Source organism: Panthera leo, chromosome D1, assembly GCF_018350215.1.
Source record: "Panthera leo isolate Ple1 chromosome D1, P.leo_Ple1_pat1.1, whole genome shotgun sequence".
Taxonomy (NCBI): domain Eukaryota; kingdom Metazoa; phylum Chordata; class Mammalia; order Carnivora; family Felidae; genus Panthera; species Panthera leo.
Window position 1 is genome coordinate 68,723,710 of NC_056688.1, and position 16,078 is coordinate 68,739,787.

Here is a 16,078-nt window from a genome sequence, read left to right on the forward strand (position 1 = left end):
GATGCTGCAGCAAATATCACTGTCGGATGGTAAAATATTAGTAGCATTTCTTTAAAAATCAGAAATAACAGAAGAAGGCCTACCATTACCTCTTATATTCAACATTGTACAGGGAACCCTAGCCAGTGCAGTAAGACAAGGAAAAAATGGCATAAGGTTTGGAAAGGAAGAAACAAATTTGTGTTGTTTCTCGATGATAGAATCATCCATGTGAAAAGCATCCCAAATTGCACAAATAAATTATTAAAAATAAGAAGAGCCTATATGACAGTGATTGGGTATAAGCTTAAAATAGAAAAAGCAATTGCATTCCTAGATCTCAGCATAAAGCAATTAAAAAATGAAAGAAAAAAGATGCCCTTACATTAGCATAAAAACATATGGCACCTAGGAGTAAATCAAACAAAAAATGTATACAACCTTTATGGAGCCAATTTTAATCCTTCACTGAAAACGACCAAGAGACTCAAACATAATTTCACATATACAAAAACCTGATTTAAGCCTACAGTAGCATGCAGATATATAGAAATAAGTGATTCTCAGACAAGTAATTTTCAACAGAGGAAAAAAATTGAGCCTTACATCATCCAAACAAACCAATTTCATAAAGATTAAAGTTTTTAAAATTAATTTTAGTTAATTTTTTAATGTTTATTTTAGAGAGAGAGAGAGACAGAGCAAGTGGGGGAGGGGCAGAGAGAGAGGGAGACACAGAATCTGAAGCAGGCTCCAGGCTCTGAGCTGTCAGCACAGAGCCTGACACAGGGCTCGAACCCACAAACTGTGAGATAGTGACCTGAGCCGACTGAGCCACCCAGGTGCCCCCAAAGATTTTAATATGAAAAATGAAACTTGAAAAGTTAAGAAGAATCTTTTTGACCTCAAGCTGGTAGTCTGTAGACACTATAAGGGAAAAGATAAGCCACTAATTCAGAAAATACATTTGCAACAAATATAACCAAAAAAGAATCAGTATTCCAGAATATGTGAAGAACCCTTAAAAATCAATAAGAAATAGGAAAGCAAATGTTTGCCTTTATAAAAATAGGCAAATAATAAAAACATATCATGCTCATTAGTAATCAGGAAAATGCAAATACAATGAGAAACTCTTTCAAACTATTAAATTACCAAAATTTATAAAACTTGATAATACTAAGTATGTGGCAAGGTTAAGAAACAAGGGGTACTTTTATTCAATGTTAGTGGGAGTGTAAACAGTCATAGCTCTTTGGAAAATGCTTTGGCTTTCTGTTTTCTGTGAAACTGACCATTTGCATACCATACTAAGGAATTTTATTCGTCAGTGTGTATTCCAGAGCAAAACATGGAGAGGGACTTAGACAGCAATCAACAGGAAAATGGGTCAATTACGGTATGTTCAAAGATCCCCCAAAGTGATTTTGACTCTTGAGGAAAGACAGATTCTAAAAAAAAAAAAATTGTTGTAAATTATTCCATTGAAAGAAAGGAAATTGAATGGAATGATTCCATTCAACTCATGTTTATTGAGTATTGTGCCAATAGAAGTCAGTGTGGCTGCACAGGTTACTCTCTCATGGACCACATTTTAGAAGGTCACATAAGAGAGATTAAAAAGGGCGCATGTAATGTAGGATTAAAGTGGGTATCATGCAGCAAAGAGGCTCACTCTGAAAAAAAAAAAAGGATACTCTAAAGACAGCAAAATAGTGCCTTTAAAGCTGTTTCTTTTGGATTGAGAACAAGGAAAGGAGAGACCCAGGCAGATGGTGTAATGTTACAGGATGAAAAAAGACAACTCTTTTCCAACTCTCAGCATTTATGTTTTCTTTATCAAGGAAAATAGTCCTCCATCTAGAAATGTTAAACACATCTAGAAGAGGGAGTTGAATCTGAAAGAGAAATCTAGGTGAGAAAAATGAGAGAGCAATGAATTTAGGTTTCTTTCACGGAGAACGATGGCACGTATACTAGTCTTGTTGGGTGTGGCGTTCCTCAACCAGAATTTGTTGAATGAACCAAATTAACCAGTTATTTCAACATGGCTAGATATAACCTCAGTCTTTGAAAACTCATGGCGAATTCCAGAACCAAAGACTAAAGGCCAGTCTATTTTCTGTGTTTCACTTCACACGGGAAAGAAAGAGGAATTCTGATCCTTGTCAAGATTCTAGGAAGGATTATTAAAGAAACTGTGAATATTTAGAAAGAAACTTAGTGATTATGAGAAGCCACTGGTGTTTACTGAGAAGCTGTGAACAACAAATGTCATTTCCTTTTCTGGGTGGAGCTGTGAGGTTTGTAGTGCCAGTGGACACGGCAGACGTTGTGAAGCTTGATTTCAGGAAATTATTTTACCGAGGCTTCCTGTAACAGCCTCATGGACAAAATATAGAAATGTGTGCTGGGTGATAGAGTGCATTTAGAGTCTGTAGAACAGCCTCACCCAAAGCCTGAGCAGGGTCCCTAATGATGGGCCAGATGGCTCTGTTCTTGGTCCAGTCCCATCTGACATTTTGGTTTTCAATATTGCATAAAGGTCCAGGATGCCCATTTATCAATACTGCAGAAACCCCAAAGCTAGAACTGTGTCGCTGGAGGAAATATTCGAAAGATTTCCCCATGATGGAACAAAATAAACAAGATGATAGTTAACAAGATACATATACAGTCTTGCATTAGGTTAAGGAAAGGCTGAGTTGCACAAACAGAGCATGAAGTCGTCAGACTTCACCAACACTCGTGTGGAAAGGCCACGCTCGTTTGCAAGGTAGGAAGAGCCCGGTGAAGACACAGCTGCCAAAAGACCTCAGCAACCCCAGGGCTCAGACAAAGGTGCAAGAAGATCTCTCCCCTCTGAACTGTTGGTATTTTGTTTGATTCTGGACTGTCTTCAGGTTGCATCCTGGAACACCAGAGGGCAAGTGGAGGTGGGCAGCCCTCTTGTGACACAATGACAAATGACCTAGGGGTGTTGACTCTGACAAAAGAACACTCTGAATGCCTTCTGAGTGTTAAGTGTTCTCTGTTTTCCCATGGAGGCAAAACTGGACTTGGCAGCTGGCGGCCAGCCCATCAAAGGCCAATGGAAAGAAGTTTTCTATACTTGGAGTACAGAGCCCCGCAGGGATTTCCACCATCACATGGAGAGTTATCACAGAGGCTGGAGAGGGAAGAAGGTAGAGGGAATCCCCGGAACAGATTACCCGTGAAGGTTCTTTCATCGCTTATGTCATATGATTTGAATAATGACCATTACCATTTATTGAACTTAAACTGCGTACCAGGGCTGGGTTAAGGTCTATTGTGTACACAGTCAATCCCACTGTATCTTCATAACAGATGAGGAGACTGAGGCTCAGGGAGGCTACAGTATGTGTTCTTAGCCCACATGGTAGGAGGTGCAAGAGTGGAAGTTTGATCCCAAGTGTAAAGTAACTTTTATGCTATAGATGATCTCTGGTCTATATACCTTATTCTTTCATTCCTGTCTGTGTGGCCATAGCAAGGGGCACATTATCTTCTATTTGGCTGTGCGGTGTTGGCCTTCCCCACTGAACTGCAAGGTCCCAGTTGCCTGTCATCCAAGAAACCTAAGGAAGAGTAACGTTTGGCTATTTCTCTCCCCCCCCCCCTTTTAATCCTTCCTGATTAAAACTTCACTTAGATCATCCTACTCAACCACTTTTAGTGTCCTTTTGTGTTCTACAGCATAAAGTACAAGAGTCTTAGCATGACGTTCAGGGACCTCTAGGACAAGATCCTCATACACTCCCAGACCTCACCCTCCGCCCCACCATGCCCCTTTAGGCCTGCCTGATCTCTGTCTCTACCACTTTCTGTTCCATCCCCTTGTCTTTGCTGACATTGTGTCTTCTTGGAAATGTCCTCTCCCATCCTCATTAGTTCCTCTCCAAGTGTTATCCATTCTTCAACACCCCAGTTCAAGCACCACACTTCTTGGAAAGCCAACCTCACATCCTGACCGGGAAAACCCTCCCCTCTCTACATTCCCAGAGTGCTTTTATGCTGCTTAGTTGTGGTTAAGAGTTTTCTAATGTTCTATTTTATTCTGGCTCTTTAAATCCATCTGCTCCAGAAGATTCTCTAGAAAAAATAATAAAGAGAGATGGCAGGCCTTATGCTTTACTATCTCCAAATTTCTCATCACATGTAGCATTATCTGTCACTGTATCCCCATTACCCAAAGCACTACCCAATACCTATTCAATAAGTAGGTGTTATTGGATGAGCAAATGAATTTATGCATGAAGGGACAAATGGATGCATTCATCAGAAGTCTAGATCTGCCTTGTGGTACCAATTTCCCCTAAATTGTGTAATTTGGTGCATTACACATGAATCTCTCTGGACCCAAATGTCCATATCAACAAAAAGGTGGTTAAGAAGACAGGGAGGAAAGGGAACTCATTTTTATGAATGACTTGTTACAAGCAGGGCAACGTGTCAGGCGTGTTACTTGCCCTACAAGCCTATGAGAAGGAGGGAAGGAGTGAGGGGGAGTGGGGAGTGATACAAAGAAGTGAAAAGCTCAGGACAAAGCTCACTAGGGTTCAAGCCCTGGTTCTGCCACGTAATAACTGTGAGCTTGGGAAAATTGAGCTTTTAGACCTCTGTTTTCTCCAGCTATCAAGTGGTGATTATAAAAGAATCTACTGGTGAGTTTCTTATGAGGTTTAAATGAGATGTCCCATATATTGAGGTTCCTGGGTGGCTCAGTCAGTTGGGTACCTGGCTTCAGCTCAGGTCATGATCTCGCAGTTTGTGGGTTTGAGCCCCACGTTGGGCGCCGTGCTGACAGCTCAGAGCCTGGAGCCTGCTTTGGATTCTGTGTCTCCTCTCTCTCTCTCTCTCTCTCTCTCTCTCTCTCTCTCTCTCTCCCCCTCCTCTGCTTCCTTTCTGTCTCTCTCTCAAAAATAAATTAAAAAACATTAAAAAAATAAAAAAATAAATGAGATGTCCCATATAATGCACAGAGCCCACTGACTGGCATGTAATCATCAGTCATAATATGGCATAATAAATAGTAGCTTCTTACTACTCTATTATTTGTGTGTCTTTTTAAAATATTTTTTTAATGTTTATTCTTGAGAGAGAGAGGGAGAGAGAGAGAGAGAGACAGTGGAAGAGGGGCAGAGAGAGAGAGAGAGACACAGAATCCAAAGCAGGCTCCAGGCTCTGAGCAGTCAGCACAGAGCCTGACACAGGGCTCGAGCCCACAAATCGGGAGATCATGACTTGAGCCAAAGTTGGACGCTGAACCGATTGAGCCACCCAGGCGCCCCTCCTTGTGTGTCTTATTGTTCATTTTAACCAATTAAGAAGCAAAGGCTCAAGGTCACACATATGTTTTGTCTGCACTATTTTCCCCTCTGCCTATGGGATACTCCAGTATAAATCCTTCTAGAATGGCCATGAGCCACAATACAGCCTGTGTTCTCATTTCAGGGTGAAATACTAAAAAACCATCTCCATGTTCCTGCTTCTCAAATATGCTTAGATTTTTAGCATTTTATTATGTAAACATTTGACATCTAACATTGTGCATCCAAAAGCAGCATCAGTTTTTCTCATGGTAATTCTTATGTTTAATAAAGGTCATAATCTAGGGGTGCCTGGGTGGCTCAGTTGGTTAAGCGACCGACTTTGGCTCAGGTCATGATCTTGCGGTTTGTGGGTTCGAGCCCCACATCAGGCTCTGTGCTGACAGCTCAGAGCCTGGATCTTGCTTCAGATTCTGTTTCTCCTTCCTCTCTGCCCCTCCCCTACTCATTCTTTCTCCCTCCCTCCCCCTCTCTCTCTCTCCCTCTCTCTCTCTCTCTAAAATCGACATTAAAAAAAATAAAATAAAGGTCATAACCTAAGTTATAAGAAGATATGAATAGAACTTTCCCAGTGAGACTCAAAACTAGTAACTTTTTTCCCCATCATTTGGCTTTTCTTTGTGTAAAAAATTAAGATGCCAGTCACCACTCCTCTATAATTAAATGTGGTGTGAGCTTCTCTGCCCCATGAAGGGAGCCACACCTCACCTGAGCACCCAGTAATCATTGGATTTGGGGAAGGAGAAGGAGGAAGAGATAGTAACCAGCAGAGTTACTAAGGTTTTCTTTGGTGGAGATTTTGATGCATCAACATACAGAAGTTTGGGGCCCCTGAGTGGCTTAGTAGGTTAAGCGTCCAACTTCAGCTCAGGTCATGATCTCACGGTCTGTGAGTTCGAGCCCTGCGTCAGGCCCTGTGCTGACAGCTCAGAGCCTGGAGCCTGCTTCAGATTCTGGGTCCTCTCTCTCTTTGCCCCTCCCCTGCTCAAAAAGAAATAAATATTAAAACAATTTTTGTTAAAACATACAGAAGTTTTACCAGTAGACAGGAGAAGTTTCATTTATGGCAGGACATTATCGAGATTATATGAACCTTGGAGCTGAAGTATTCATGCCCTAAATGTCCAAGAGGACGGCCCCCAGAGCATGCACAGGTGGGTTTTATTTTTCACGCCTGCAACCTGAGGCATCAACAGGCCATCAGGGGGGCTGCTGCCTGTTGAGACTTTTTCTGCTACAAACATGGCCCACCAAAGTAGCTTCTAAGCAGGTTGATCATGGGGAGAAAAATGCCAATCTAACCCATTTGCCGCTGATTTCTTAAGCAGATTCAGGCACACAAGATGAAGCACAGCTTTTGCAGGAATGGTTTAAGCTGGTTCTGGAGAAGAATAAATTAATGCGATATGAGTCGGAGCTACTGATCATGTAAGTAAGGCAACACAGATAACAGCGAGTCCTAAAAGCAAAGGGGGTGGGAGTGGGGTGGCTCACCCTCCCAGGTTGAAGTCCCAGGAATTTTTCTCCTTGTGCATACAGAATCGTGATTGAGGCAAATTGATATTTGGTGCCTTGCATATCATGCTGGCATTAGTGCAGAGAATCTTCAGTTGTCTGTTCCCTCTGTGGAGTCCTATGGCTAAAACAGACCTCAAGTGATGGGTCTGGAGCTAGAGGGCATTTGGATAAGGTATTTTCAATCCATCCTTGTCCCCGAGACCAGTGGGGGAGGGGGGCCACCTGCAGTCACACACCTGCAATAGGGAAGCTTATGTCTGGGAAGAGGCTGGGGAGATCTGCCTGGCCACTTCCTTGTGGCTTTAACATACAAGGACTGTGACCTCCCTGGCTGTCTTCTCTGAATAAGAGAGCAGCCTGGTGGGAGAACCAGAAAGTAGAGGTGGATGTCATCGTACTCTGAAAGAGTTGAAGGTCACTCAGCGTGTGGACATATCTTTTGGGGGTAACCATTCAACCCACTGCACTAACCAGACCCCAGAATTAGACATACTCATCTATGTAGTTACAGAAAGTAATGGACCCACTTGCTTCTTGGGGGCAAGACTTTTACCCTAGACCAATGTATCTCAACTGGGGGCAATTTTGCCCCCCCGAGGATATTCAACAATGTCTGGAGGCATTTTTGGTTGTCATACCTAGGAGGTGCTACCTGTGTCTAGTGAGTAGAGGCCAAGAGTGGTACTTAACATCCCACAATGCACAGGATGCCCTGTCTCCCCCCACCAACTATTGAAGTAAAATGCCCATAGCATCAAGATTGGGAAATCTTGCCATAGACCTATGGCAAGGCTCAGAGTAATCAAGAACACAGGTCTGCTGCAGGCAGGCTAGTCCCAGGAGAAAAAGGGTGTGAGCTAAGTTCACCTAGTCTCTTCCCAGATTTACCTCTCCCAGGTTGAGAGTGAGTAGGAGTGGAGACTGGGGAAGGAGACTAAGAGTTCTACTCATTGAGCTTCAGGGACATGGAAGGAAAGTCCGGGAAGAAAGCATCCTCCTTAGTAACTATTTTTTCTGTCACTATTTTTTAAGTTGATACACATGCTGAGACTCAGAGCAACACTTATCCATGCCCGCCTGACTGCAAAGCCTTTTTTCTCCAATCATACCGTCTGCCTGTAGACCAGATCTGAAGTACAAAGTTCATTCAACAAAAATGTATCCAACACATTCTGTGTGCCAGGAACTGCTGGGTAATATGGAAATAAAAATGAGTGACACCACAGTCCCTATTTTCGAGGATCTCATGATTTTAGGGGAGAAAGACGTGCTAACACATAGCATGCTAGCAATAAGAAAACATGGCAAAAGCTCCATGGAAGTTTGTAGAAGGAGCATTCGGTGCATGGGCTCTACCTGTGAGAGTCTGAAAGTCAATGACGGCTGCTGTTACTGCTTAGTGACCAGCTTCCCTAGTTAGTCTGCTGCCAGGGGGAACCTTCGGCTCCAAAAGAGGCCAGAGGGAAGCTCAGGCAGGTGAGCTAGACAAAAGCAGGAATGGTTTAAGCTGCTAAAGGATAGGTTTTAGTTTAGAGAAAAGACCTGGTTGAACAGAGAGAACCATCTTGGGTAACTGACTTGGGTGCTTTGGGAAAGCAGATACCAAGACAAGATTGGAAGTCCAAGAAATGTACTGGGATAAAGGGAAATAGGAGGGGGAGTAAGAGGCAAGTCTACAGACCCTCTTCGGTCCTGATACCTGTGAAAGGAGAAGGGGAGGAAAGGGAATTGAACAGAGGAACCTGAGATGGCCCTGTAGCCCTGAGAACATCTTAGCCAGGCCACAGGGAGAACCAGAGCTGAGATGCCATCAGAGGAGTCCAACTCCAGTACCACCGCTGTGCTCTGACATTGGCTGGGAGCTGCCTGGGGACAGTGTGGCCACAACATGACACTGAGTGGATTCTGCCTCAGCAGTCAGCTTGCTGTACTCTGCCCAGAAAGTTCTCTCTTAAAGGAAGGCTTGAGTGGTACACTTCCATTGGCTATCAGAGCGGGCCAAGAGAAGTTCAGGGTCAATAACAAAAGGCAGAATATTGAACATGGCAGGGACCTTGACCCAAGTAGTAGTAAAAATAAAGGCAGCAACGACAGGGCATAGCAAAGTGTAGCAGATACCCATGCACGCCGTGGGTAGGGTGCAAGTGAAGGCCCCATGATGTCAAACCCAGGGGCCTATTCTCAGCCCTCACCCTCTTCAATGTCTCTGTAGCAATGAATCCCCTCGACCTCTCTCTTCTCTCTCAAAACTTTCTCCTCCTGGTTTCTGTGATGCTGAATTTCTTGTTTTAATTGCTTCTCAAAGTTTTGATTGCTTCCTCCCTGGTGACATCTGTTTTGTTTGACTTCCAAATGTGGGCATTTCCAACCTCGTTGTCTTCAAATTTTTCTTTCTCTGTAGTCTTCCTCTGAGGGATCACATGACTTCACCCACCCTCTCTGATCCCTGTGACCTCTGTTTGTGGTCCTCATTCTCCTGAGAACTCCAGAGTTGGGTTCCCAAAGCTCTGGGGAACCTCCACATTACACATGGCCTAGCATGTGGGTGCCTTGCATACACGAGGGATACACAGGGAATAGCCCCAGGCGTTGAAAGGTTGAGAAGTTCCAAACTGACCTTTACCAAGAACTAACTTCTCTTCTTGACTTTGCTGCTCCTATTGGTGGAAACACAGAGACCCCAAGCGTCCCTGATCCCTCTTTCCACATCTCCTACAACCAGATGGACAGCGTCTGAATTTTATTGCCTCCACATGGACACAATGGCTCTCTCCTGCCTCCTCTTCCTTGTTTTGCTCTTTATCACAATCAGGGATTTGGGAGTTGTTAGAGGTGATACTTGAAGTCCCTTTGCCCCTAAAAGAGAAAAGATTTTCAGATTGTCATTGCTTCTCTCCTGGATTATACTAGTCGTTTCTTGATGATGCATCCCCAAAGGGCGGCCTGAGTGGCCTTCCAAACACCCACTGAGATCACATCACAACCTTCAGCGGCTCCATGGTCTTTCCAGTTCAGCATATCCCAGCAGTCCTTCTGGGCTCCTTCAGTGACCCCAGCAGTAGCAGAACTTTCCGTTTAGAGATATTCCAAGACCTCAGTTTTAATGAGAAAAAAAAAAAAAAAAAAAAAAAGGCAGTAGCTGTAGTCAGTGAGCTTCTGTTTCTAGGCAGATCGTCAGTTTTTACAAGGTCTGAACATTTTCTCATCTCCAGGGCCCAAGAATTAGAACTGGAAGATCATCAAAGCAGACTGGAACAGACATTAAGAGAAAAAATGCTCAAGGAGGGTGAGTACGATGACATGTTTGGGGGCCCTTGTTAAAGACATTTTTCCCCCGAGAGGCACTTGCACAGAGCACCCTGCAAATCCCAGAGTGGGACGCTCTTCCTGTCTTGTGCAAGCAGCCTGGAGGCAGAACGGGAGGCTGGACGGGTGGAAACTCACCACCCGCCCAGCAAGTCGCTTCTGGCTTTGTTCACCTGGGCTATGAGGGCAGCAGTTTACTCCATCCCATGAGCTAACAGAGCAAAATCACTCATTCGCTTTCCCATTTATTCAGTTAAGGAGTATTTGCTGAGAGTCTAGGGGGGCCCTGGCAATAGAAGAAGAGCACCCCTGCCTTGTGGTCTCACCGGGGAGGCCAACATGCAAACTGGTGTTTGTAGTACAATGAGATGAAGGCCAGGACAGAGATGCTTTGGGAACACCAAGGAAGGCGGGCCTAGTTCTGCCAGGCACCATAGATGTACAGGAAACACCCTTCCCAGCACAGGCCGGACCAGGTCAACACAAATGAGAAAATAATTTCCACCATAAAGGAGGGAAAGCTGACATAAATTCAATTCACATGCTATACTGATTTATGCATTCATTGGTTCCAGCCCAGTAAGACACCGTTTTGTGGCTGTGTGTTCATGGGACCAGATCCACGCATGGCTTTCCTACACTTAGGCCTAGGTCTAAAAGGACAAGTTCAACAATTTCTTTACACCTCATGGACCAAACATACTTACCTATGGGGTTGCCTGGTACAGGGCAAGCACCTGACATATTAGACGTCATCTTTATGATTGTTTTTACTTAGGCATTTTATCCCCATTTTACAGTTTAGAAAACTGAGTCTCGGAACTTAAAAAGTATGTTCGAGGTAAGTAGTGAGAGGACTAAGATTCAGGCACAGACTACTAAAGAGGGTCTCCTATTCCTTCCCACGTAGTAATGATTTGTGGACTTTCTTTATAGCAACAAAAAATTCTATTTCTAGCAAAATCTTTCTAGGGCTGCACTGTATAGAACAGATAAAAGTCATTTTTATTCGTCAGAGGGCTCGCATGAGTCCGTTGATGACAAGCCAACATTGAGGGAGGAATGTTTTATTTTTCTGTGTTGATTATCAAATAAGGAGCAACGACACTGGAATATACCCAGATTAACAGATCATAGAAGGAGTAGGAGTAAGATGGGTGAGAAGTCAGGGTGCTCTGGGTTTTCTTCCTCCCTCAAACACAGCTATGTTGAGGTCAGATGATTTGGAACAACCAGGAAATTGATCTATGGAGTGTCAGAAGGATCTCCATGATTGGAGGGAGACAGCGTGCCAGGTACAAGGTGCATGGACATGAACTTGGGGAGAGAGAAACAGCAGTGCCACAGAAGAGAGGGAACCCTTTCCATGGAGAGACAAAGGGAAAGAAAGAGAGAGGGGTTGAGAGAGTGCGGCATCAGGTTTGCACAGGAGGAAAACCGCTCTGGACCAGGGACTGGGGAACAAGAAGTACTAAGTATAGCAGGGTTTTGGTTTTTTTTATTTTATTTTATTTAAATCCAAGTTAGTTAACATATAGTGTAAAAATAGTTCAGGAGTAGAATGTGGTGATTTGTCACTTACATATAATACCCAGTGCTCATCCCAGCAAGTGCCCTCCTTAATGCCCATCACCCATCTAGCCCAACAATGTGGATGGAACTGGAGTGTATTATTTATGCTAAGCAAAATAGGTCAGTCAGAGAAAGACAGAAATCATATGATTTCACTAATAGGTGGAATTTAAGAAACGCAACAGATGAACATAGGGGAAGGGAAGGCAAAATAAGATAAAAACAGATAAAAACCATAAGAGACTCTTAAATACAGAGAACAAACTGAGAGTTGCTGGAGGGGAGGTCGGGGGGATGGGCTAAATGGGTGATGGGCATTAAGGAGGGCACCTGTTGGGATGAGCACTGGGTATTATATGTAAGTGACGAATCACTATATTCTACTTCTGAAACCAATACTACACTAACCTGGATTTAAATAAGTTCATTAAAAAATAAATTAATTAAAAAGAAAAAACCATAGAGCATAATATCTGATTTATACATCAAATAAAAATTTCAGTTTGCTCTGTTTCTGGATGGTAAAATAAAAACCACCAACAGTCCCCATTAGCCACCTTTGAACCTTTTTTTTTTTTTTAAGTTTTACTAAGGAGTGAGGATCATACATTTCTTCATTCCCCTTAGCCGATCTTCCATAAAAGCTCTAGCCCACTAGTTAGCAAGAGAGGGAAAAAAAAAAGAAAAAAGAACTTTATTTATCCCTCTCTAGTAGACTCGGTCTGATGCAATAAGTTTAACAATCCCTGTAGAAATGCTTAGTCTCTTTGGGATGAAAATGTTCAGCCTTGGAGATGGCCAGCTTTTCCTTCTGCTTTCCTCCCTAAGGACGGGTAGTAGGGAGAGGCAGGTTTTGTGACTCCGCAGCAGTAGGTATCTGGGTTGGTTGCTCTGATTCACTGAGTCCCCACCCAGCTGTGTCCCATCATCCGGCTGCCACTCTCTCTGCTGGCATTTGCAAGCTGAGGTGTATGGCTGGCATCGTCCATAGCCTGGCCACTCCTCAGCATGCCTGGAGCCTGGTGGCAGTCCCTGGCTTTCTCAGGCACACCTCAGCACATCCTCCATTCAGCTTGTCCAGACAGACTCCACCGTGGGACCACGTCACTCCTCATCGCGGGGGAGCCCTCTGGGAGGCTCACTGGCCAGCTACCTTTGGTAGCTCTAGGGCTGGTGGGCATTCTTAAGCCCCATGGCTGCCACACACAGCAGATTGAGATCTGGGGAGCCACACTCAGACCCTTCTCTGCCCAGCCACCGTATACTGCCCTATGTTTATGCAGAAGGCACCCTTCCAGCTGGCTTCTTCCCAGAATTCCAAACAAGGGGCTGGGTAAGAATCCTTGAGCCCCTGGTGTTCCCTTTAAATGGTATGATGTTTCCTGGCCCAGAACAGAGAGGCTAGAGCTAACCCTCTGCTTCTAATCGTCTCTTGCCTATAAAACACGAAGTACCGAGGGAATGGTGTTTCTCTATTTCCCTTTTGTCATATATGCCTTCTTCCTGACCCCATCCTCTGAACTAAGACTCATGTGAGAAACAGTGGCCCTTCTTTGCTCCAGGATCAGGCTCACCACCTAGTCCCTGGCATGTTAAAGGGAACGGGCTCAGGTATTTATAAAGTCGTCTCCCAAGGCAACAATCTGGTTGACAAGACTTAAATCTGCCTTAAAATCTATTTTGATTGTCAGAAAATCATTACTACCTGTTTCTTATCCCTTCCCTTCCTTTTGTAGCAATCTTATGTCCCCCGGGGCAATGGGATGTGTCAGGCCAATTAGGAAGAAGTTCTTGTACTCTTAAGACAAAAGAGAAAACATGTTCACAGTCTGGAGACACCATCCCATTGGCCAACCAGAGCCTTATTTTGCTTCTGCCTGGTCTCTCCTCAAAGGGCTGCAATTTGTCATTAACTACAAAAAAAAAAAAAAAAGAAAAAGAAAAAAAGGATCCTCATCTTTGAAGTCCTAGCCCCCGATGCAGATGGTTTGTTTAGAAACTTTTCTCATAGATTCCTTTGTTGTAGTTCAGACATGTTTAGGGAAAACAGCCTTCTTGTTGTTCCGTTGGTTTCTTTTTTTTCTTGCAGGGGAGGGGAGGCTGGAGAACTCTGTGGGGCCTGGCTGATATTCTTTTCCTTACAAAGGGATTTCCCCCTGTTTGCTTTGTATATACTCTCAAGATGAAAACTGAGCTGACTGCAGCACAAAGCACCCTCCTTGCTAATCTGTGGCTGCGAGAGAGTTCCCTGGTGTTAAATTCATTTCCTTGTTTCCTCCATGGAAATTAGAAGGCAGAACAAGTCCGAAACAATCAAGAATGCCCGTGCCAAGATCTCTCCCTCGGCCTGAATGTTACCTGAGGCCCAATGCTTGCCGTTTTTTTGTTTTTTAGAGAGCCAGAAAGATGAGAGCGATCTGAACGAGGAGCAAGAAATACTCAGCGAGATGATGCAAGTAATTGAACAAAGGGACAGACTCGTGGACTCCTTAGAGGAACAGCGCATAAAAGAAAAGGCTGAAGACCAGCACTTTGAAAGCTTCATATTCTCCAGGGGCTGTCAGCTGAGTAGGTCGTGAGCAGCCCAAGGCGCTGGCCCTGGATGCTGGCTGAGGATCAGGCCGGGCACACCTCACTCACTCACGGTTCCTTTGGCAGGATTTGCCATACGTGGAACTTAAGTGATGCCCTATTGCAATTTCTTCTTAAAATTCTCCCATATGGAGTACAGCTGCCCAAGACCCTTCCAGAGATTATAATGACGAATATACAAAGATGGTTAGGGAATTGGCAGTCACTTTGGCATGTCTCACATTGGAAGTGACCTTGGCAGATGACCAGCATTGTTTTCCCTGGAAAGTGACACAGGGATCGACTTTCCTGCTGTTTTTATCATTTATCTCCCCAATTCATTGAGTTACACATCTTAAGATTTTTACAAAGCTGCCTTTTCATTAATATATCCATATTTGCCCTTTTTTTTTTTTTCATGGATGACCAGTTTCCAAATGTCAGAAAGAAGCAGCCACAGTTTAAAGATTAGGTTAATATTTAAAAATTGTGTTTCCAGAGAAAGAGGAGAAACCTTGAGATTACTGATTACATAAAGCAAATAACTCATATAGCAGGTGTTAATTCAATCCAGGGTGAATTTAATTTACCAGTTGTATTTATAAGCCTTAATATAATATACATAAGAAATGAGAGTTTAATACAACATTTGAGCCTTAATTTCATTTAAAAAAAAGAGAGAGAGAAGGAAATCAAACTTTAACTTCATACTGGCAAGACTATCAGTGTTCACCAAATACTGCAGGCTTAGAAAAGCTTTTGTTCTCTGAGTCCTCTCCTTACTGGCCCTGGAACACAGTGAAAAGTGTTTCTTGAAAATGAATCATTTTCCAGTGCATTTTTATAACCGTTGGTAATGGCACTGAAAACACACACACTTGTGATCCAAGGTGAAGAAGGCTTCCCGGTGACAGCCTTCTCAGGTCCAAAGAGAAGTGTCTCCAGCGCTCTCTCCAGGGACTCCCTGGGAACTCCACAGGACAAGGACAAAACCACTTCTGACTTCACCCTAGAGCTGAGTGCAGCGACCCCATTTACCAAAGGCAGTGATCAAATCCCAAACTGGGTCATGGATTTTTTTTTTTTTTAAGTGACATTTTCAATGTGAAAAGAAAGCCAGGAGATGGAATTTGTGCACTGACAGGAGATTCCTGGGTCGTTTTGATGGTTCATATGGGAACCAAAGAAAAGATTTTAAATAGTGATCTGTTGTCATAAAGTATTTGATTGTTTACAGTCAATGGGATTCTTTGAAGAGTCAGCCTGTTGCTGACAAGAGACAGACTGAGGAACTCTTTGTTATATGTTTGGCCTCTCTCATTTCTGCAAGTGTGTAAATGTGTCATTGAACAAAAGGTGCTTTGCAACAGTTGGCTCTTGAGACCTAACTCTCCTCAGTTCATGTTGACCATGAACCACTGCTGTGTGAGATGCTGTCTATGTGCACCAGTCTGGCCAGCTGATAAGCCAGAAATCAGAAATGTAACTGGATTTCTCAAGTGCGCCAATGTTTTGGGTGGTATTAAAATGCAACCTTTCCATGGCAGACCAAATTCCGAAGGTTGTAATTCTTTTTTCCTTCCTTCTTCTTCCTTTCCCCTTTTTAAAAAAAGAGTCAAATCTTCTAGTGCCTGAATTCTATTGGGGAATATGTGCAGGCATCTATCTAGCTGTCAAAACTATGCCATTTATGGCTATTTACCTCTTCTTATTTATTTATATATTTGGTGGAAATTGCTAATACAGTTTCCTCACAATTCTGATTTTCCTGTATTATAACT

General features: G+C 43.5%; 1 protein-coding gene across 1 annotated transcript in view; it reads left to right on the forward strand.

Annotated features, from left to right (window-relative positions):
- MICAL2 (microtubule associated monooxygenase, calponin and LIM domain containing 2) overlaps positions 1–14,355 on the forward strand; it is a 220,837-nt gene extending 206,482 nt beyond the window's left edge. The window contains exons 35-37 of the mRNA XM_042906713.1: positions 6,659–6,758; positions 10,061–10,134; positions 14,121–14,355. Coding sequence (XP_042762647.1) covers positions 6,659–6,758; positions 10,061–10,134; positions 14,121–14,305 — 359 coding nt within the window. The 3' untranslated portion in view covers positions 14,306–14,355. The remainder of the gene's footprint in view (positions 1–6,658; positions 6,759–10,060; positions 10,135–14,120) is intronic.
- Positions 14,356–16,078: the final 1,723 nt, after the last annotated feature.